General features: G+C 34.3%; 1 protein-coding gene across 2 annotated transcripts; it reads left to right on the top strand.

Moving 5' to 3' along the window:
- The first annotated feature begins 372 nt into the window (after window positions 1–372).
- Window positions 373–20,315, top strand: LOC128163947 (uncharacterized). Of its 2 annotated transcripts, XM_052827642.1 has the most exons (4): window positions 373–503; window positions 6,803–6,956; window positions 16,143–16,550; window positions 19,440–20,315. In XM_052827642.1, exons 2-4 carry the CDS (start codon window positions 6,914–6,916, stop codon window positions 19,961–19,963), a joined length of 975 nt encoding a protein of 324 aa, XP_052683602.1. In that variant the 5' UTR covers window positions 373–503; window positions 6,803–6,913; the 3' UTR covers window positions 19,964–20,315. The 2 variants fall into 2 exon arrangements, with proteins under 2 accessions (XP_052683602.1, XP_052683603.1); XM_052827643.1 differs by lacking the exons at window positions 373–503; window positions 6,803–6,956 and adding an exon at window positions 12,454–12,628.
- Window positions 20,316–24,998: the final 4,683 nt, after the last annotated feature.

Raw genomic sequence — 24,998 nt, 5'->3', positions numbered from 1 at the left:
GATTCATAAAGAGGTAGACTTTAAGTTTACATATAGGAGTAAACTCTAACAATATGTGGTAATCTTAAGGAGGCCAGATGGCAACAAACTAATTCAGATACTTATCTTAATAATATACTGATTTTTTGTGTCATAAACTGTTATTTAATTAAAAAAAAAACCAGAAATGTTCCAACCTCAAATTCTCTAAAATCAGAGAAATATTTCTTCAATAATTTTTATATACAACTCTTTATTTTCAAGGGGTAAAAAAAAGTTTACGTGTATCCATCCCCTTTAAAGTACGCCCACCGTAGACGGAAGACATCGTCACGCGATGTACAAAAAAAAACCCTCCCATTTCTTCAATACAATCCACGCTTCCCACTATGCCCTAATGCAAACTTTTATATGTATCAAAAACACGTGACTCCAGAATGTCTCCGATGGTCTACAAATGGTTCAGACTCCGTCACGTCCTAAGTGTCTTCTTTAGGAATCTCTTGGAAAAACTCTAACCGACGGTAAGGCGACCATTTTTAATTTTTAAATCATTTTTTCTATCCATGAATTAAGAAAAAAAATATCTCTCCGCATTGACATTTCTGTGCATAGCCCGGTATTGTTGGTCATGCTTTAAGACCCCGCCGCGATGGTTTATGATTTGTTTATGAAAATAACAATGCGAGGCTCTTTTCTGATCTAGTGTTGCTCTCGCTTTTAAAAAGGATAGCATTTATTATAGAAGATCGAGATTTTTTTTTTAAAAAACGGCAAATAAAGACAGGGGGATAACAAGCTTATCATTGCACGCCTAATTCCATTACATCTCATTAAGAACACGCGCGATTGAAGATAAACATGCATTCATGTGCATTAACAAGGAACTTGTTAGTTCGTTCAACAGCAATTAACAAACAAGACAAATTGCTTAACGCTCCTCTAAAAGTTGGTGTCATCCGAGGATTAATTAATACATTCCCACGACCAAATGTATATCTACGCAGAATAATATACACAATGCAACTTTTACGTAAATTGTCGTGGAAATTTATCGCTGTAAGTAAATTTCCCCCAAAACAATCAATCCGAATTTCTCTCATAAACAATTAGCAATGATATTGATGTAAGGGATTATCAAGATTTAATATTAAGCCCTCGACTATAAAATCGAAAATAATGCATGATGGGTTAACCTTACTAAGTTACTCATCAACAAAATCCATATTACATGCACAACATGCAATTTGTGCCACGTTAATTAAGAAACGTAAATGCCGTTACAGTAAACTGTTTAAGAGGGCTTAAAGGTCGTGGCCATTTTTTAGACAGTATTGATCTCCTTAAAATAAGAGCTCTATTTACAATTATATAGAAAAACACTTAAATTTGAAAGGTTAAATGTATGGATTTTTTGGTACTAAAATAATAGTTTATAGCTAAACAAACCATATTTTTAAAGACTAAGGTAAATCTGATGGTTACTTTGTTGACAACCCAGTCTCCTTAAGAATGAACTTAGTCTATCTTTCTATACATTTTGTAGCTTGTATCTACATCTTATAAGATTTCACAGAATAACGTTGAGTAAATACATGTACATGTAGCTTATCAGCAATTTTCGATTCGTAATCAATGAGCCATTCAAGTTTGCTGAGAAACATGCTGCATGATGTTCTGTGACGTGTTTTTAGAAAAATGCCAAAGACAAACTCTTATCACAATCTTGAAAAGATGAACCAATTTATTTAACTTAATGATTTTCGTTGTTTATTTATTGTAATGTTTTTTTCGAGTTAATGAAATAAAAACACCCATAAACATACCAACCACACGACTTTAAATCGAAAAATTAACTTTCGGTGCAACCTTCTTTTTATACTGATGACCTCAATTGCGTAAATGTAGATTCAATACGTGTAAGTGAATATGGGTTTATGTATATACATCAGATTCTTCAAACTCAAAATGTCATATCTAATTATATGCATCCTCAAACTCAAGATGTCATATTTAATCTGTTGAATCCCGGGCTGGGGTGGGTGGGGCTGAAATGAGGGAAGGCACGGGGGTTAACTCCCCCGTTTTCGTACAACACAACACACCCTCAACATTTCTAATCAATCCTTTCTGCCAATACGTGTATACCCCACCCCCTCTTTATCTTCATTTGTAACGCACGATTACAGAAATGTTGGTTTTATCTGCATTCTTTTTATTCACACCAACACATTTTTTAAGCTTGCCAATAGAAAAAAAAACCCCAACAACTCCGAGCTCGACTCATCAAATTGTTCTGTTACATAATTCCAAATTCCGAATCAATGATTTCTACGCATGCCGACTGGGAAACTGTTGTATTTCAAGTCCAGTTTTATTGTGTATTAAAAACTATGTCGTTCAAGAGTCTTAAGCGCTTCAATATTAATGTGGTTAAATATTTGGAACAAAAGTTTGATTTTCTCGACAATGTATATTAGCATGCACTTGAATACCACAAATGTTTCTCATATCTGAATACTATTCCGGTAAACTCTTTTAAAGTTAAGGCAACCTCTTGAGATATGTGTATATTAAATTTCTTATTCATATAATGCTTTGATAAACACATGAGTTTTCACTTTCCGGACCATTCATCACAACTAGGCATGATGTTATCTCGTCGGGCTTTTTATTTTTTTTTTTCACGGAAACTCTGAATTAGCGTCACTTCTTTCTATTATCGGCTGATTTTTACCATGCGACATTCCATACTCCCATTCATAACTTTTCGGCCGAGTCATCAGAAATTATTCCCATTCGTTTTGTGATATTTGAAATTCCAAATTTATCTCCATGCGATAAACTGATGCGTTAGCAGAAGCCGCCAAATTTTGTCCTATAAAAAAAGAACTAGTGTTCCTTTACAATGAATAGAATTTAACTAAAACATAAAATTTACATCGTCTCTTTGAAGGGAATTTATCTAAACTTCACATAAAACACTGTGAATTAGGTTAAATAATCTTTTCAAAAAAGCACACTTGCAGACGACCCGTAATTGAAGGGCTATCGCACAATCTAGCATCATAAAACGGTATTATGTCATTTCACATTGGCATTTCACATGTTATCGTTTTTGCTCATACAAAAGAGTGAAGAATGCAAGGAAATGTGAAAAAAGCAACCTTAACTACAGTTCATGCTATGCTCATCTTGTAATTGATTCCACAATCCAGCACAGTCTGGTTCTTAAAGTCTCACGTTTTAAAATCTTTATGCAAATTCTCCGAAGAATAACAAATCGTCCCGATTTCTAAAACCTCTGTAGTACATGTATATATACTGCTTAGTCTACGTGATAAATGGTTCGGTAAGTTTCTAGATTATTTATGTTCTAGATGCTGATTACAACAGCGTTACCGAACGATTGAAATTCTACCCCGTCAATGAAAAAATGTGCGTCGTGGCCTTGTATCTCATCTTCGCTAGCCAAGTATTTTCGGTCCACTCCGCTCCCCACAAGGACGAGCAAATCCAAAACACTTGACTTGGGAAGATGCATATAACTGTGTTATAAAATATTCACGGTTAATACATTAATTGTTAGATGCTATAAGCGAGGCTTTGCATTGGAGACAAAACTGTGACAACGGTTCCAATTACTTTGAAAACAATCTAATTAAAACTAGAAACAAACGTTTGTGTAGCGAGTAAGCGAGCGGATCTAACATCAAGTATATTTAGATTGCTTTGAAAATGTATTTATTAATTGATTACAATGACATGTAGCTGGTTGTCTTAATATATGCACTCACTGAATTGGTCTTAGACCTTTTGCGCAGATCTACATGTAGGGGGGGGGGGGGGCAGGGGGTCCAGAACCCCCCCCCCCCCCCCCTCCCCTGCAAAATTCAAATTTCTTTAAATATACGTTATAAAATTACCCAAAATATTCCTCAGACCGCAACCTCCCCTTGCCCCCCCCCCATAAACTCAAATAATCCCCCTGGAAATTTTTTGTGGATCCGCGCGTTGTGAGATGGTTCATTTAGATTTGAATTGATTTATAATAAACCGAGGAATCACATTTAAAATTATTCATATTCTACATGTTAAATTGAAAACAACTCATTTGATCAAGGTCGGTCAAACCAATCATATAAGAGTCATAAGTTTGATTGTTCAGAATTTTCAAGACTTGCACGAGTGCCGTCATAATGTAAAAAAAAAATATTTTTGAAGCCTTGTTCAGTAATTCTAGATCTTAAGATTTGCGTTGCATGATACGAGAGAAATATTCTGGAAGGAATATTAATCAATTAATCAGTTTCCTGAAAAAACAGAGGCTTGGATTAACAAATTAATGATGTAATGTCATGAATAATATTACCAGTTGAAAAATAAATATGTTGGTATGTGGCAAATGATATATAATGACAGGTAAAATGTTAACCTCTTTCTCTATCTCGTTTTTCTTAATATACTGAAAGACCTTTTCTTCAAAAATCTAATTTAAAAATAAACATGACGTTTATGTACGTAATTAAGAAAACACAAATTAATTAGCTTAATTCTGAGAAAAATTGTTTACAAATAATATGGTACCACCTGGATGTGGAATTTGCATATTAATTGACTAAAAGATAGTGAGGCAACTCCTTAGAGCGGCGGTGTGACAGTCTATATAAATTACGGCACAAGGAAGGACCGGTGTGTGAGTGTGTGGGATGAACACAGGTATCTAATGGACCAGGTTCTTATCAAACACCGCGTCACGTCACCGGCGTCGCCCTTTTCCGTAACCGATAAAAAGATATTTGCGGTGACGGAAATGACCGAGTAGTTACAATTGCCGTACACTGTGTAAATAAACTACATCGGTAGGATCGCTGTAAAGGGCAGCCTCCCTTACCTCCATACCCTAGCCCAACCCCACCCTCAATCTGCGCTTATCTAGAAGGGAGTCCACAGGGACGGACCCCCTTCCCCTTCCCCTTCACCGCCTTCCTCAGGAAAATTAAAAAATAACTAGAATCATATACAGGTAGTAGTGAAGTTACCGGACATAGGTCTTGTACCCCCCCCCCCCCACCACCCCACCCCTTCTCATGTGCCAAATAAAATGATCCCATTGATCTTTCTCCGGCAATCGAAAGGATTAATCAACCTTCGGTCCCCTCCCTCTAACCTCGGGAGAAAATTGTCTGCATGGAATCCACTCTCGGTTTGTTCTTGTCCTTTTTTTATGATATTTTTTTTAAAAAGCGGTAATATTTTATTAGTGAGTTTCCGTGAAATTTTGATACCGTAACGATTCTGTGATAAATTATGTGTTTAAAGCAAATTTCAATGAAATCGACTATATTACCTCTTTGTTCAAGTTGTTTTTTCCTGTAGCTAAATAATCATCCTTAACAATACTTCGATTGCGATCCAAGATACTTCAAACATTCTACGGGTTCTATCAAAACGTCGATGAATTCCATTTTTGTTCCTTTATAATCCCTCCTCTTTCATAATAGGACCTTGGTATTGGGGTAAAAGCGTATTGAAGTGGCTAGCTTTCCAGTGCAAAAAAGTCACAACCTTCCGTCTACAAAAATATGTTTATTTTTAGGGTTGTTTAAATAGTTTTTTCCTCACTGAACCATTACCCTCAAACTTCTAAAATGGCCATTTGTATAGTAAAGTTTGACCTCGGTGTTTACTGCAAGCTACGGTCATTTCCCCAGTGGGCAATTTAGAATCTGTGTGGGTGTTACTCCATCAAAATATATTGAAGCCGCAGCCTTAATCGGGGAAAATACAGGTTTAGTTTACAAGAAATTACACGTAATATACTACATGTATAAAGAAATAAAAGGAGAAAGTTATCTATGCTAAAAAATGTTCAATAATTACGGATAATGCTAAACATCCGATCGTTGGTATACATATCAATTTAAGGTTCAGTCATCGTCCGATAAGGGAGATAACTTCCACTGGTACATGTATAATTGACTTGTATTTCTTTACGAAACTCTTAGATTATAAGGTTATCTCTACCAGTCGATGCATACATACACATGTACATTGTAATTATGATCGGAATGTTTCGGAAAAGGATGGGGGGGGGGGGGGGTGGGGTTAAGAGGCAAGGTTTACAATTAATGATCAGTAAGTATACATGGACAAAATATATACTAAAGTTACAGCTTAATGTTTTTGTTGGTTTTTTTTAAGAAAAAGCTGTATTTATTTACCTGCATATGCATAAAATTGAAATATTAATTATATTTGTATCATACAAACTGAATCAATATTTAAATACAGGTAAGAGATACACTGTAGTTGCTTTGTTCAGCTTTTTAAAAAGTCCATAGGATTATGAAAATGCTAGTAAATTAATGCTACACGTACCGACAGTATACAGTAGGGTTTTTTTTGCGGTACGTCGAGTCAACAGAATGGTGAGGGGGGTGGGGGGGGGGGGGTGTGACAGATATCTAAGAATCTTATCAATATCAATTACATATGTTGTTTCTCCGTTTTGACCTGTGTGCTTTTCAGTGTTTTCTTTTAGTGTTTGGTTTTTTTTTTACTTCTGTTATATTCTGACATATATCTAAGAATCATATCAATATCAGTTACGTTTGTCGTTTCTCCGTTTTGACCTGTGTGCTTTTCCAGTGCTTTCTTTTAGTGTTTGGGTTTTTTTTTTTTTACTTCTTCTGTTATGGTAAGGGGCGGTACCTTCCGAAATGCGGCTTTCACACGCACTAACGTCATTCGCAAAATCAAAGCGATGGGATAAATAGCATGTCGTTTTAATCAGACATTTTTCTTCGTGACTTCTTTGCAGATGTGTGACAATTGAATGAAGGCTTTAATTATTAAATGGAAGAAAGATGGGTGATGACGTCAGACGCAGCTGTAGAAATCAGGTCAAATTATATAGGTCAAATCAGTTTCAATGATCACTCAATGGCTGTCAAAGATTCCTCATCGGTTTGTGGGTAAGTAAGCCAATTCATATTTTTTTTAACTTCTATTTAAAACCAAATTTAAATAATTACCCTGGCCTTTCAATAGCTGTGATAATGCAGAATAATTCCGGCAAAGCACTTGGGGTTTGTAAAAGGGCAATCTGAACGGGTACATACGTTGGTCCAGAATTGTAAATATCACTCTTGTCAGTTATTTTGATGTCGGTTTTGGGACCAACGTTTATGATCTTCATTGTTATTTTATGTAGGTGTATTATTTTACAGAGTGGTCCACATACATTGACAATTGTCATATGACAATTGGATATTGAAAGTCCTAATGATACGTCCGCCATCTAGATCGTTTGAGAATTTTGTGTGCGAAAAAATACCAAGACCCTAGTTTTCAGAAATCAGTTGTTATTCAATTTCGAACAAATTGCCCGGTGTCGTAATACTTTTGAAACTTGTTATCATTTTTTTTTTAATTTTCTGAATAATGACCGAGCCGATATTGTGTTAAAGATTGAAAATGAGAACACTATGTGTGTGATATTTGATTAAAAATGAATCATTCTAAAGTGAATCGATATCTCGATTACGATTGGAGTTAATATGAGTCTTTATGTAGTGAAAGGACGATACTGTGAGTACGTCGTTATCTCTCTCTCTCTCTCTCTCTCTCTCTCTCTCTCTCTCTCTCTCCTCTCTCTCTCTGCGTGTATCACTAGTTATTTTACGGCATCGTTTTATTTTTCACAACCCCCCCTCTCTCTCTCTGTTGTTTTACGGCATCGTAATTGTTTTTAACAGACGTATTTACTCAATTATTTTAACGTCATCTTAAGTGTTTTTTAACAATCGTAGACAAAAATTAGGATTTTGTTGTTTTAAGTTTTAAGTGTGAATTCTTCGCATTTTTTAAAAGAATTTTTCCGTGATTTCATAGAAACAGACAGACGCATTCCTGTCATTATTCCCCTTCTGCCAGAAAATAACATATGCTTGTAACATGGGACTTTGATTTATCTATAAAGGCTGTATAACAATACAGTGCAACAGCATACGTTGTTAAGAATGGGTGCAAAGAAATCACTCATGACGTCATCTTAATGTTTATATTATTTATTCGTTCAAAGCGAATGTAGGTCATGCGATCTGAAATCACTGAGTTTTCTTACACTCATTTATTAATGGATTTGATTTACTTTTGTCACGTTAATATTTATAAAGTTTTTTTCTACGTTTCAATGCCCTTATTGTATATATGCACTCATGTTGAAAACGATGCCTTTATGCAGAGGGATAAAATGAATATCAGCAGGTCAGGTCATATGTTGATCAGAACTTTGATTTTGAACATTTATGAAGTTTAATGAATTCCATTCTTTGCTATATGGTCGGGTGGGCAGGTCTTTCTTCTTTTTTTTGCTTTTTTGTTTCTTTTTTTTTTAATTTTTTTGGGGGAGGGTGGTATTTCACATCCTCTTTGACATTTAAGTTGCGTTTCCCTAGTATTTAAAAAAAGGCTAAAAAGAATTATTACTTATCATTAACAACCTCGTGTACTATCTTTTAAGTAATAATTTTTTCTTTTCTTGAATTTCGTGTGTTCAAAGTGCATTATACAAGCAGACCTTATGTTTTCTAAACGTCCGTGAATATGAACTACACATTTCATTCCTACTGAACCGGTGCTCTACAAGAAAGATAACTCTTAGACTAGTTATTTTCATTCGTTGTAGAATATACATGTAGCTCAAGGTGGTATGGGACACTAAATATAGATGTGGATAAAAGTACATCAAATATAATTAAGATACTTTCACCGATTCAAAATTTTCAAATACAATATTTGACCAAAACATGTTTTAACATTTTTTTGGAAAGGTGAAAATTATAATGAAAGCCCCAGCGGAATTTGCACTGATGACTTACAGAACAACAGAATCGTAGTGTTCCGCTTAGCTGTAAGGTATAACAATTTCGGCAAATGAAAATGAATGTTTCTTAATTGTTAATTTCGATATAACATTTATAGGAAGAACGTCACAATATGGAGCCGGTGTCCCGTAACACCTTAATGGGGGTGGGGGCGTAGGAAAACGGACATTTTCAATCCTTTCTGGTAGTTTTATTTATTTATAGGATTTTTTTTTTCAAAATTGTTAGGTTAGGGTGTTGTTATTTTTTTTTGGAGGGGGCATAAATGGGGAGGGGGGGGGGGTTAATGGGTTTGAGTTTTGCCGTGAAATAGGTCGAAACAATGTAAATGTAGGTTCCGGTCTAAAAGTTTAACTGACTGTGTTATATGCCGGTGTCGTATCTGAAAGAAACAAGTTACTTGTATTATTATAGTGATTCAAACACTCGTTCGTCTCATGTTAATATCACTGCTCGAAGATAAATACACTGAGCAAACTTTTAAATCCACACTTTCCCAAAAAATTCTAAAAGCTGCTTTTAATTTTGATTTTATTAGATTGACAACACTTTCATTTCAGTTTTTTTTTAGCTTAGAATTATTATGATATTGGATCGTGTTTTAAAAAATAACAATTTATAAGATTATAAATGATTGAGTGAAATCATATATACATGTACATACATCGTACACGTGGGGGTTCAGAATGTAGGTCAGAACTGGCTGTTATTGCAGATTGCAGCAAAGCAAAACATTCAGAAGAGTTTAAAATACTAAATAAAGGAAATTTAAATTGATGAATGCCCCTTTCGATTCACACAAACTCACAGTCCCGATTCAATTAGTCTACCATTATATGCAGTAAATTTCCAAATCCAGCCTTACTCTCGGCGGAAACTATATTTGAAAGCAAAGAAATATTTAAATTGACAGTGGTCATCTAGCCCCGTCCACTTAAAAGCTATCTGATGGAAAATTGTTGAGACTACGCCTGTTGATTTTCAGCTATTCTTAACGACATGTGGACAATAAGACGTATTATACACACATGTTGAGGGGGGGTAACGATAAAATCAGAAAAAACGGGGACGTCTCCCTGTTAAAATGCGATTAGGAAAAAAAAAATAAACAAATTGTTCAATTATTTCCCGGTCTGGATTCTCGTGGAGCTACTAAATGAGGGTTAGACCTTCGTGCCCAGACAGCTCCCGGGGGGTCATATTTACGACTTCTCCCGCGAGGACCATAATATCTGTACATGTATCCACATCACTTAATTGGATTTACATGTAATATCGTGGGAAAACCCCCGTTTCTTACGTACATGTAGTATCAAAGGCGCGTCGTCGCGAAGAAACAAAGGCTTAATTAGTGTCCAAATGCAAGTGTACATGTATTTTTATTATTCCATGTACTACTGTGTTATGTCTTTACTAAGTTTATTAATGTTGGTTTTATTCTTAAGTTGATCCACGAAGTAATATTTTAAAAATGTTCATTAATTTGCAAGTCTCGATATCGTTCGGTGTCCACAAATTTTCGTTACTTTGAAAGTTTAATTTTCAATAAATCCACGAAAATTGGTGCTCGCGAATATTAATGAAATCACAGTATAGGTTTCTTTTGTTTTAACATCTATAGGGTTAAAGAGAATGTTTAGTTAACTTTGGAATCACTTCATACATACATTTTAGTTCACCAATCAGAATGGAGCTCGGACATTAGGCGCACCATTTATAGCTTTAACAACGTTTTCCTGTAAACAAATGTCATTTCTTTGCCGGCTTGTTGCAAAAAATTACCTTGTCTGTCAAACTTTAAAATATAAAAAGAAGAAGATTTTTTAATGAGAGCATTTGCGTTTATAGGCTTATAAACGCAACTGGTTGTTGTTACGGGATACATGTAAGGGTGCAGTAAACATGTTTTGTTGCGCAAACAAAAACATAACATTAGCATCCAGCTCCAAATGAAATGACTCATATTGCATGCTAGTATATGATTAATTATATACACATTCATGGTTAGTATAGCAATGGTCAACACTAGCTGCATACACTAATGCGCAGTTTGCACCTGGACAACACTAAACAGACCCTCCGGCTTTGAAATTAACCGCTTTCAAATCCCAACCAAAGAGGCTTACAGGGTTTTGGCGAATAGCGTGCTGCCTGGGGAAGCACATGCTCGCCTGTTATGATAAAGACTGTTAACAGAACTCTTTAACCCATGCATGTAATGCTACCTCAGAATGTTTTACACAAAGTGAATAAGTATGACGTATATCATCCGCTAAGAAGTCTTGACAACGGGTGGGCATCAAATTCTCCATCAGACCTTTCTTCATCCTTTTTTTTTTTTAAAAAAAAGCTTGTTTAGTTCAAACTGTTATTTTTACAACAAAAATTGCACCTACTTTCACCTTGAAATTAAAATGTTTTTCCATATCTTTATGCAGAGCTCTCGACCTTAAAGAGATTCTTATTGTCTTATATGGCTACAACCACCCAGCCCCTTCTAAGAGGGATCGACGGTCGTCGCCATTTTAAAGACTTTTTTGGTCTTCTTGAGAGGAAGAGCTGGTGACAAATACATGGGAAAATATTCAAAATATTCAAAATATTTACACTAATCTAATAGATAATGGACAAAAATATCAGAATGATACTTAACATTTTACGTGTGCCATCTGATAAGTGATTTGTTCACCAAACAATTTCCTTAAGATATTTAATTCCGTCAAACAAACATAACTTATGCCTAGTTATATAACAGAAGATGAAGCTTCGCCATTTTTCATTCGCCGAAAAACAGAAAAAAGAGGAGATGATTTTAAGCAATAATAAAACTTTGACTTAAAGCTTTTTTGAAATATTGACATACTTATGTTTCTCACACACAAAGATGTCAGATTTGTTTTTCCACCATAAACGTCGGAAACAATATTTGTTCCATGCATTATTTTTTTTAAAGAGTTATGTATATTTTCCTCAGTTCAGTTGTCAATTCAAATTTGACAGCTCGTTGAAGAGTTGAGGTTAATCCCTCTTTCTGATAATTTTCAAGAATGTTAATGTAAAATACATGCATGTAGAGGTATATCACAATTAATAAGTAAGTATACTGCAAGTTTACGATTATCCGTTACGACAATATATCCATACTGGACGGCCCTCTTTCTGAAACAGCTAATGCAGTGTCATAAAACCACATACAAAGTTAAGGAAGTGTCAATTGCTTAAATATATTACCAAGGGAAAATGCGCAGATAAAGAACAATTGTCCAGAGTGGGGTGGAGGGTTCGAGGGATGATATCGTTTGCCGCGTGTGTGTGTGTGTGGGGGGGGGGGGGGGAAGCAGTTATTTATTCAGTAATGTATAATACATGTAGATTATATTGTAATAACTGAATAATAATATTGAGTGAACCAGGTAAGCTAATAAATGGAACGTATACACGAGAGCAATGGATAATAGTCGTTAGAAATTCCTGGATACACAAGTTGCTCATTTGATCCGACTTTCGATCTGAGTGTGTCAGAAATCTACATTGTTAAAAGATTAAAGGGATTAGCAGCAGCTTGTTTCGCTGGTCCTGATGGCCTTATTTATTTTGAATTAACCGGTTTCACAATCGTCCCCTAGTAGTTTTGTTTAAAATACCAGTGGTAACAAACCAAGCCGGCCGATATATTATAATTGGTCGTTTATTTCGGACAATATAAGGATTTTTTGCTTCGTGTGTCTACAAAAGATTTTGGCTCTTTCCACTTCGTTGTAAGTTAACTTCCTTGTTTCATAGTTGTATTTCTGATATGTTAGCTGGCAATTGGGTTTTAAGGTTGAGACGTTTGAATCCATTTTTTTTTCATGTTAATATAAAGTATGGAATTGCTGTGTAGGGTGAATTTTTCAGACAGGGTAAAATAAACATTTTATTAAAGGATCTTCAAAGTCCCATCACCGATATTTTAAGGGCTTTTCATCCATTAGCTCTACTTTTTTCTATCTATCTAGGTGCTAAGAATCACCATCATTGTCACGTGATCATTATCTCAATTGCAGCATTATTTATTTTGCATGTAGTTAATGCGTTGATATGAGTTATAACAGATAACTTATCACCTTTTTATTCTTGAAAGTAATTAAGACATTGGAAAAAAATATTTTAGTCTCAGGTTCCAATAATTCAAATTCGTAATGGAAGAAACTACTTTCCATGCTACTATGCTACCCCCCCCCCCCAAAAAAAAAAAAACAAAAAACAAAACAAAACAAAACAAAACAAAACAAAAAAAACAAAAGAAAACAAAAAAAAAAAAAACGCTCGTGTTAGAATTGTTTTGATTCCATGAGCGTACATAAAAAAATCTCATGTTAATTTGAAGGATTGTGCTAAATACCGAAAACAGGCACCTAAAGGATTCCATGATCACTTCCGGTTTATTGTGCATTATCCATACAATCAAGTTAGTTGCCATTGAACAAAGATCAGGAATAGCTATTGGAAATGGATATTTGATGTACCATAATGAACATGTGTTATTCTTAAAGCCCACTAAGCGACACTAGTCAATATTCTCGATAGTTTCATAATTTTTAAAATAGAATTTTTTTTTATTCTTATAAAAAAAATGATACTGTAGTCTGGTTTCCATACTTCCTGTCGGTCTCTTTAAAACATATGACTAAACAGATTGGATTGGTAAATAAGTATATCGGTCAACATAACTAAACAAATGGTTATGAATACAATGTAGGTCAGTCAATATAACCTTTGGACCACTTTTCCTGCACTTTATTTTAAGAACCATTAGATGGATTATAATACATTGTTTGGCATGCCGGAGGTACATTTAACGCTGTGTGTAATAGAGAGAGAGAGAGAGAGAGAGAGAGAGAGAGAGAGAGAGAGAGAGAGAACTGATACATCGAGCTGCATGCTTAAATCTTTTTATTTTCGGAACCAAAAAATAAATGATTGCAAGTTTGATCACCGATATCTACTTTCGAGAAAAAAACTAAGTGAAAATTTACTATACTGACATATTTGTAAATTTTGATTTTATTGGGTGGATTTAAAAACAAGATCGCGTTGTAACAGCTTCTGGGCAATACATGTAATAATGCCAGCTTATTTTTTTTTTAAACAACAACAACAAAACCGCAAATCGCTTTAATAAATCGCGTTTTTTTTCTTCTAAACGCGTTATACGTACAAATGTACTAATGCGTAATAACATGGATTAGAATGCAAAATAGTGGCATATCCTATTGTTAAATACGAAGTGTGTGAATATTTTACAATGATATCAATTTTGTTCCATTATATTGTATTGAAAAATCATAAAACCTGTTTCAAGTAAACTCTCAATCCATGGAGTGGTCGCTTGAACTGCGTAGAAAGATATTATTACTGTCATTGAACTAAAGAAAATTATCATTTAATTTGACCAATCAAATTTCTTTTAACAACGAAACGGATGCTGATGCTTTAAAACAAAGAATGAATGTGTCAGTTACATGTATAATATATCGAGTATCAAACATTCTGGCAATAGAACCACACTCTAATATCATTTATCAGTTTCGGATTTCGAAGGCAAATTGATCTTTTCCTGTTGATCAATGATTTATTGCGCAAACCTTGTACTGCCGTGCAATATGAGTTGCCTGGATAGCGAGTTGATTAATTGTTGTATAGCGTGGGTGGGATGTTTTACTCCTGAACCACAGAAAGAAATTGATAGAAAAACCACCCCGTGTTGAATAGCTTGTATCTGAATACAACACAGCTAGACCTGTTTGGGATAAAATGCTGAATTATAAATATATACATGGACATATACATTTATTTACATCTGTAAATATGTTTCGTTATGAACCTATAGAATTAAAAAAAAACCCGTTCAATTCTGTATGAACTTTTTCATGACGTCACAATGATAATAGCATGCGTTTATCGTAGGTCGCTTGGATTATTGTTAACATAAAATCTCAGTAATTCAAACAATTATGAATAATTTGCCTAAATCATACATACGTAAGTATAAGTAATAAACAGCAATGTTAAAATATTTACTGGGATATGAACTTGGTTGGTATGTGATCAAACTTACTGAGAAGCCCTTGCAGTCACCATTAGGTTGACTGAATAATATAGCTTCATCGGGGAGGGGGGGGGGAGGGGGGGTGGGGTTACATGTTCCCTCGCTTGCAAGCCTTCATTAATTGAGGAATGGGGAATAAACTACATGGGTCTTATATTCGTATACAGTAAAACACGCTTATAACGAAGTTCCAGGGACGGGCAATTTAACTTCGTTATATGCGTAATTCGTTATATCCGTCAAGTTAACAACACGAAATAGAGACTTGGGGAATAAAATCACTTCGCTGTAAGCTTCAATTCATTATAAGCGTGTTCGCTTTAACTGTGTTTTACTGTATTTTTTTCTTTTTTTTAGCCTTGTACTTTTATTATATTGCTTATACAATCTACTCGAGTATATACACATATGTACTATCAAAAACGTGGAACTATTGCGTTAAACGTTAGAACCATTTTAACAAGAGCTTGGACTTTGGGTACATGTAGTTGTGTCATACAACATTGTGACTTAGGCCTGTCTAGTTCATTGTAGGCCATTAAGTCATGGCTCTTTGAAACCAACAAGATTTGTCAGGCTTTTGAGGTAAGGCTACGCAATCGGTGTAAATTTCGCTTAAAACCAGTGTCATTTGAAGAAATAGATAGTTACTTAATACTGAGAGTCCAAGGACTTATTAAAATGGTTCTAATTACCAATGAACACTAAAATCCATGATATCACGCTCCATGTAAGTGTCATCAATGAAAACTAAACAAGTCATACATGTACTAATTTCGAGAGAAAAATCCGCCAACGTTCAGTCGAAGAGAAATAACAAATACGCTATTAAGCCGGATTGTGAATAGAATTATTAGGCACCATCCTACTTGAACACTAGAATTATTATGAATGACAGCAATATGAACCATGTGTAACTTGACTACAACCAAAACGTCAGATATTACATTTGCATAAACTGGTCAGTTCTCGTATTGATTCCATCGAGTTGCTGTCAATTTCTCGGTTTGCTCTCGAATCAGTACGATTTTGTCTACTTTGTAAGGCAAACTACACTCGTAAATAAAAAAAAAAAACATTGATCAGATGTATGACGTAAGGGTGTGCTACAATTGAGAACGAACGATATTCCAAAAGAGGTTTAAAAACTATTTTCTCTTTCTCTTTTTTTATTTCTCCAGACAAAGGGCCACGTATTAGGAAATTTATGATGGATCTAGGATGGAAGTCTTCCGTGCTGGCATTATGGATATTTGTGCTTTACACAACTTCAGTGTGTCTTGTTCGTGGTTTTGGGATATCTAATCAAATCAGGCCGTTCAACAATCGGAACTGTACAACGCCTCCGTGCAGAAACGTGTTTCATTTAACTTTTGCCGAAAAAGTTCGAATTGACATGCTGAAAAAACATATCATGAACGAGTTAAACATTCAGGACAAAATACAAGTGCAGAATACGAAATTAACAGAGAAGGAGACCAAAAACCTACCCCAGAAAGATAAGACCCCACAAACGCCGCAGACTCAGCCTATGCAGGAACCGGAATTACCAGAAATGGCAGAAATAGTCAGTTTCTCCGAGAAACCAGGTTTGTAAATTGTTTTATCTAATTCTTCCTTGCTCTAACCTTTTTTTTAAATTTAAATTATTTCTTGAAATTATACATGTAAACATGTACAAATAGACAATGTAGTAAGTTATGCTTTGATAAGGTGGGCTTTGTGATGTTTCGGTTTTGAATTAACCATGTATACTTGAAATTTAACAGCAGTGTTTATTGTTAGGTTCAGAACAACTTTGACATTCTTGGAAAATTGGATTTTTGTTTGTTTTTTTCTCAAATACTTACCAATATCTTTCTCGAGATTTTAAGCACCAAAGTAGTACGCTGAATGTTTTTTCTGAATTTTTGTTTATATGGACTTATTATACATTCAGGTTGACCTACTGGGTACCTTTTATTATGAATTACATACCTAAACATATTCAATTAGCTAGTAAATAAAAAGGGGGCATACGTTTTAGTTTCCCTTTAAGAACAGACTAAAACGGCGGAAGTTTCGAAAAACATGATTGAGACTGTTTTAATCATATTGAAAAGAACGTTTCTGTTTAGACATATAGGATATAAGTAACGTTTTTTTTTTCAATTTAAGAAATGTTAATTTCTTTGCATTATAATAGCTAAAGCTACAAATCATATATGTAGCCGTTTTTAGTTGGACCTTCTGTTTTCCTTTTCTACCATCCAATTTTCTAAGGGAATTCGTTTTCCTCTGTATACTCTTAATGATCATTTTTACGCGCCATGTATCGACAATGCATTTTAAAGGTAATACGAGTATATATAAGAAAGGACCGACTACGTGAAATCCCCCTTAATGCGTATACCCTCTTTTTGAAGTACAAACTTATTGGCAGCCAGTTAGAGAGGATGATATTGCATAACAAAGGCGGGCTAAATAACGATATATTTGACGTGAATTGGGTGTATGTACTTTGGGAGACAAAAAAACTCTTCTATGGCTATACAAAGCTTTCTATTTGGATTTTAAGAGCATTTCGCCGACAACATACACATATATATTCGAGCGTTTTCATTCATAATCTTAGCATGGGCTTGTAAAACATCTAGGCCATGAATGAATGTATGAATGAATGAATGGGAACGCACCGCAATTTTCTGACAGGTGCTATATCAACGCACACAGAAATAAACACAAATGTCTTTTAAAGATGACAATAATTCCCGCAAATACCCCTCTCCTTACACTGTTTATAATAATTAGGAAGGATTAAATGGTAGCGTTTTGTGCCAGTCACAAAACCACACGGGACAAGAATCTAAAACTCTTTATATATTTAAAACTGATGAGAATTGCGATTAAAGTTTCAAAGGGGGATCTACAGAAGTGTACTAAAATATCCCTATAAACATGCATGTATAGATAGAAATCTGAAATTGAATTTTACGACTGTTACATAGCTGAGTTTTTTTTTATGAACAAAAATAGATAATTACACTTGAGTGCTCTTGCAGATAAAATTGATTAGTGCTCTCTTTTTTTAAGAATCGTAATTATATATACATACAGCAAAAAGACGAAGCCCAGGGGCTACATCGCTCACCAGAGTTGTGAACTAAATATGAATATACATGAAAATCCTTAAAAGTTGTTTTTTGTTTAAATGCGGTAATCATGTAAGGTAATAGTATTAAAATACCTTTTTAAAGAGTGGATCGTAAACTTGAAGCTAAAAAAGTTCTTCATGAAAGACTGTTTTTGTCACTGTGAACTACACTTGCAAAGTGGTCTTGAAGAAGAAAATGATAATGTACACCCACCCACTACCCCACCCCACTCTCTGATCTGACGGGGAGCTTATAAACCTGAAAACGTACATAATGCCTAAATTCAATATCAATTTTACACTTTAAAGCTCTCATGTTCTTCAAAAGAATTATAATTTAAAAGCTGCTTTCTATTTGTTTTTAAAATGAACTCTAAAGAACTCTTAACTCTGATTAGAAAGCCATTCGGCCCCTTGGGTGTCACAGTTTGAACAAACTTAATATATTGGCCAATTCCAGGAAGTACCACATATAAGTTATATATTTAAGTCAATCGCAACTTCACGGATCTTTCCGCCAGAACCCTTTTTATAAAATTTAATACTGATATAACACATTTTACGATCTGTTTAGATGTGAGCTAGACTTCATTAAGGTCAATTATATACCCTAAATTATATACCCCAGAAGCAATACAGAAGGCTGTATATCGCGTATATTTTAATGGGAAGCGACTTCATTTTCTATAAAACTCTAACATCAGGAAATGTTAAAACATTCGTAGTGTTTTCCGAGCTCTGCCGGCAAATCCCAAGAAGCTGAGATTGATGTTTAACTTTGAATTGTTCAAGCTATATAGTACTTGAGGAAAACATTTTTATAACCCGCCATATATTCATTCTTTCTGACCTTGAAAGGGGTACTGATCCTTCTTTTGAACAAATTTAAAAGTTTAGGGTGCTTTGTGCCAACTACATAATTATTAATTTTATATATTTGAATTAACACCTTTAAAATTGTTAAAGGAGCTGGATATTCGTGGCCATTTTTGTCTATATTTACATATTCATGATTTTTCCTTTAGAATTAAGAAGGAGAGCTTAATATGAAAAAATGGGTAAACATTCAAATTTTAAAAGTTAAGATACTGAGATGTTTTGCTAAGTAATTAAAAATTATATATTAAATTTAGGAGGCAGATCTGATCGGTAATTTGTTGACCATAAATTAGAATATTTAAGTTGATCATAATTGCACAAGGAGAAAGATACATGAACATGTATTATTGTAACAGCATGTTCACCTACCAAAAAATTTTATTAAAATGAGCATGGTTGCTTGATTCTTCCGTAATTTTTTTTTTATAAACATAATTTTAAAACCTGGTTTTATATATATTTGCAGAAAATATTTCCGGAAGAAACGTACTCTCATTCAGCATTGATGTGAGCACCAAACCAAAAGAATACATAGAGGCGGTGAGTGCGCACCTGTGGATTTTAATGAGAAAGCGAAAAAGAGGCAGATCCCGGGGCAGAAAGGTTATACTAAGGGTGATGAAAGTACCTAATCAAAAGGACGAAAAGTTTCACTACCTCACGGCTTTAAGAACACGAGTGAAAAAGACTAGGTGGCAAAAAATTAGTCTCCCCGTGACATTGATTCAATCCATGTTAGATTCTAAAGACAATGCTCTAAATCTAAGGATATCTTGTAAACATTGTGGTCGAATGGTGCGTCCGGTGTTGTTTCGAAGAGAAAATAAAAACTTAAAAAATGGAAAATTTCGAAAAAGGAAAGGGAAAGGGAAGGGAAAACGTCGGCGGCGCAGACGGCGCATGCGTAATAAAAGAACTAACGAAAATAACCGAATACAGCCGTTTCTTGTGATTAGTACTAGATATCGACATACATTCAAGCAATCATGATATTTTTTTTCTAATTTTTATCAGCTACTGTGTTCACAAGGAATTCTGGAAGACTTCCTACCGTATAAGCGTCACAGGACGTGATTCTAACATCACAGGGTTGAGAAGGATGAAAGAAAGAGCTTTTGATTTTTTACGTATGAGGTTTACCAGGCGCGTTTTATTTTCTTTTTCCAGAACGGGTACCTTCGTTTCCCTACATTTGAGGAATGTTCAAGAACAGCGGTTACTCTTTGGTTTAAGTTAGTCACGACGCCAAGCCGAATGGGTCCTTAAGAACAAGTGTTAGTACAAACGTACTCTATGTCAGAGACAAATGAAGTTTGTAATTTGTTAATAAATGTTGTTATAAAAAAAAAGCACTTTGGTTTATTTTTAAGAGGAGCTCATGTGTACATCAACTGGAAATCAAAGGTGTTTTACGTAGTAAAGGTAACTATGGACTCAACGAAACTTCGTGGATCTGCGCATGGGCACATTACTTCAGAGGGTAGGACGGTCTTGAACACGGATCTCCTTTTGAATATAATACTAGAAAATGTCGAAATTTCAATTCTAAATTTGAAGTTGGATTTTTACTTAACTTATAGCTTATGACACCCCCCCCCCCCCAAAAAAAAAAACAACAATATTTATGATTTTATAATATACTAATGGATAAATCGCCCTGACCATATTTCGACTTCATTAATTTCCCTTAGAATGGAAACTTTATATGAAGATTTTTAAAACGGTATTATAAAGTAGATAAATTTGACATTTTTCTTTACTGAATATATTTGTTCAAGCCTTAAAACTGTATATCTTAAATTTTTAAGATAGACTTATTGGTTAATTTGTTCACCATCCGGCCTCCTTAGATTTACTGTGCCTTCTTTTACTAGAAGAGACGATACATTGTAGAAATTTACGGGCACGTCATGTTATTTTACTATTCTAAAAAACAACAACATGACGTTTTCTTAGAACCATTTTAACAAGGCCTTGGACTTTGTAACTCTCTATTTCTTGTGTCAAAAGAAGTTCAAAATGACGCTGGTTTCAAGCGAAATATACACCGATTGCGTAATCTTAAATCAAAAGCCAGACAAATCTTGTGATTTCAAAGAGCCATGGCTGAATGGCCAGCAATGGAATAGACTGGCCTACATCACAATGCCGTTTGAAACAACTACCCAAATTCCAAGCTCTTGTGAAAATGGTTCTAATCGGTCACTTTTTTTTTAAATGCGCACGTACATATAAGCACAGCGTCAGAAGACTATATCTCTTTCAACACTTCTTACGGTCGTGAATACACGAATCAAGACGACTTACGTCAAATATCAATCTGTGATTGTTGGTAATCTCTGTTATGATCTGTCCTACTTAGGCTCCTAAAAAGTATTTAATCTTCTTTTCTATTTGTAAATACGCCAATTCGATAATCCAATCAAATCAATGAATACACAGTAATCCTTTCGAGCACCTGGTAAAACCCAATGACGAAGAATGATTTGAAAATGAAATAAAGTACATATAGTGTACTTTGGGTGCGCTTGATTTAGCATAACTGGGTGTACAACCGTGTACATCTCTGTATAATTGCATATTAAAAATACTTATATGATGAAGGGTACATGATGTATGGAAATTAAGAATAAATATAATGATGGAAAAAGATGCAAATTTTAACAGAGAATCTATAATGTTCAGCGACAACCAGAGTTTTTCTGATATACATGTACATGCAATAAAATAAGCACAATTCAAATGTTCTTGCTTTGACACAAAAGACAACTTAAATGCGACTTCTGTTGTGTTATGATTCTTGAATCATTTGTCAAGTTTCCAACCTTAACATTCGTCCGCTATCACGGTTTCAGTTCTACACTCAAAAACACAGGCCCATGACTCGGTATTATATAGAAAAGTCTAAACCAGACCACTTCTTTGCTACACTTGATTTACAAGTTGACACGGTGTACACATTTTTGGAAAATTAAGCGCGCCCTATGCGTTTAGTCAAGGATAAACGTGGATCCTTATGAATTTGATGTTTACAGGGGCGGATCCAGGAAACCTGCCGACGCCTCTGATTTTCGAAAAATAAAAACATATTTTTACATTTATTGTCAATAGATTATTTTTATACTTCGCAATATCTCGAGTCGAACATCTTCGCAAGTCTCTCCGACATGCAGAAATGCTGTACCGAAAATATTCGTTAAAGTCCGATTGAAACCCTCTGTTGATTATATACCCATCATTTTTTCCCCCTTTCTTTATACTGTAAATTTTACAGTTTTAAGTGTGATCCGATTTCCCGGATTACCACACTGTATCATATCAACACTCTCTGAAACCGATGACGTAGAACATATTAAATAAAGTCTTATATATCATTTATAATAAATTATTAATCCATGTGAGCAATAAATATCATTTTTATGATGTAATACTTGCTTATGAATGAATTATTTCTTACTTACGCATTGCAAAATGCGAGATTAATTTCTTTTTATCTATGACAAACATAAAAATCCAAAATCAATGGCGTTTAAATTAATATGTAATGTTTGAAATAGTTTTAGTGCTAACAAATTTTAATACTTATATCGTGTGCTTTTACCAAAATACAAAATTATCAATACCGGGCCAGGTTCTTTTAACAATCAAATCGTGCCCAATATTTTTAAATCATACCATGAGAATGTGCTTAAAATTCTAATATCGTTATTCTAATAAAAATGTCAGGTTTTTCGGCATTTGATAAGTCGTGCATGCAATAGTTTCCTTTTTAATATATCGGTCTAGGCTTCAGGTGGTCAGATATGACCAATGTCATGATCATCACCATTATCACCAAATGAAAAATCTGGACTTCCAGTGTATTGTTTTAATGCAGTTTTAAGTGTTAACCGAGGCTCGTCGGTCGTTGCCATTCTATAGTACTTTTCTACCTTCTTGACAATGAAGATCTTCAAAAATGATTGTAATTGTGTGAACAAAGCGTGACTCTTAATTCATTGTGCCATTAAAAAATCATTTTTACAATGAAATATGCTAAAGTATGCCTTTTCTAATGCATTAAAAATAAAAATCTTCCGACCTTTACAAGAAACATACACACTGAACCTTAAACCCAATTATTAATAAGCGTGTTAATTTGCTGAAACTGAGGTCTCATACAGGTTTGCACGTCGTTTCATATTACATGTAATAGGTTTTGATGTTTGCTCAGGATTAATCTTATTTTATTAAACTTCATTGATTGAATTTGATAGCTACGTGTGAAAAAAAGAAAGATGAAACGTTTAAGCTGGAGTAATTTAATGTTTTACGTTTGCACATTGATTTATAAACTGATACAGACTGACAGAGATGCTGCTACATGTACATATAGATTTGATGCCCATGAGTGTGATATAGGCCTACTTATTTAAACACAGGTGATTGATTTGTGGAATTGTGGAATGTAGCTACACTGCCCTTATTATATTATAATGGATGTAGGCCAATTTGACGTGATACATATACATGTAATATGATTGCATTATATAATGTACTTCCGTATACCCGAGATGTTTTTTAGGGCATCGGCATAGATTTTTTTATCAGTTTCGCTGCATGTACTGCATTTTGCATGCAACGAAAGGCATTCCAAAAATGAACTCAAAGGTCTGAATTAATGGGTAAAAAGCCGAGAGATGCGGTAATGGATTAAGGTCATTTACTGTGAAAAATTGAGTGTACAGTGGAACTTATTATAATAAATTCTTATTTGTCGCGTTACTTATGGCGTCGACAGATTCGTAATCTAAGTTTTCCTCCGCTTGACATTTAAGTTTTGTTGCATTTATTATGCACTTAATTGTAATTGTGAAAATATCCAATATATTGAGATTTCATTGTGTGCAAGTTGTATATATTGGCCATCCATTGATAAAAAAAATAAATAAATGCACACTCATTTTTTTTGCTAGTCAATCTGTCTAGTTACTTTGGTTATTTAATAGCCCTTGAACACGAAATTAAATGGAAACTTGAACATGCATGTATTTAAGGAATACATTTGAGTAGTATGGAGTAATCAAATGACCATATTTAATCACCTCCTGATTTCATAGAATGGTTAAATTCCTTATTATTTATAGGTACTGTTACTGTAATTTAACAACGATGTTGATTAATTTTACGATTAAAATTAATATCAAAATAGTCATCGATGAAATGTTTTGGACTATATTCATTACAAAATTGATTCGTAAAGTCTAATCTCAAAGACACTGGACTATGTATATAAATACATGTAAATAGATATAAATTTTAAAAACCCGATGAAAACCCATTAATGCATTTGGTTAACGATTTGATCTATTAGAAGCTCCAACAGGGTTTATATACATTCTGTCGAAGTTCACGGCAAAAGAAATGGATAAATCCGAGATTTAGTAGGGAATCGCAAGCCTCAAAGAATTTCAATAATTTTAATAAATTATAATTTAATAATAATAAAAAAAAAATAAAACATCAGATAAAGGATGGAATTAAACTTTCATAAAACAAATAACCCTAAATGAAACATAATAGGGTATACTTATGAAAACAAAATTTCATTTTATGAATGAAATGCGATGAGATGTCATATCGTTCCATCTTTCAAAATTATGTTCAAGTTCAAGGTTATTACAACCGCATTCAAGCATAAATGGCATTAATCCCAAGTTATGCAAATTAAGTGGAGTTCAGTTTTTCATTTTTTAGCAAAATGAAAAAAAAGGCGCAAAGTCATTTTTATATTCTATGCTTGGCCTGTGCGAGAGGAATGGGGCCAACAGTGGGAAGAAGAAAGGAGGGTGAGAAAGAGAGAAGGAGGGCGAGGGAGGGAGTGAGGTGAGCGAGCGAGTGAAAATTAAGGGTGAGCGAAAGAGGGTGTGAGAAATGAAGAGGGAATCCCGAAAAGATGAGAAAAATGAGATAAAGAAAAACGAGTGGAAAGAAAGTGAAATACAAAAGAGAGAGAGAGAGAGAGAGAGAGAGAGAGAGAGAGAGA

Source organism: Crassostrea angulata, chromosome 9, assembly GCF_025612915.1.
Source record: "Crassostrea angulata isolate pt1a10 chromosome 9, ASM2561291v2, whole genome shotgun sequence".
NCBI classification, from domain to species: Eukaryota; Metazoa; Mollusca; class Bivalvia; order Ostreida; family Ostreidae; genus Magallana; species Magallana angulata.
This window is presented reverse-complemented; position numbering and strand designations above follow the sequence as displayed.

What these genes read in the sequence shown, in the direction of transcription:
- LOC128163947 (XM_052827642.1), top strand. Translation starts at nt 6,914, where the DNA reads ATGATCACTCAATGGCTGTCAAAGATTCCTCATCGGTTTGTGG. An exon ending in GATTCCTCATCGGTTTGTGG is followed by an intron (nt 6,957 to 16,142) that starts GTAAGTAAGCCA and finishes TTATTTCTCCAG; the next exon opens with ACAAAGGGCCACGTATTAGG. An exon ending in CAGTTTCTCCGAGAAACCAG is followed by an intron (nt 16,551 to 19,439) that starts GTTTGTAAATTG and finishes ATATATTTGCAG; the next exon opens with AAAATATTTCCGGAAGAAAC.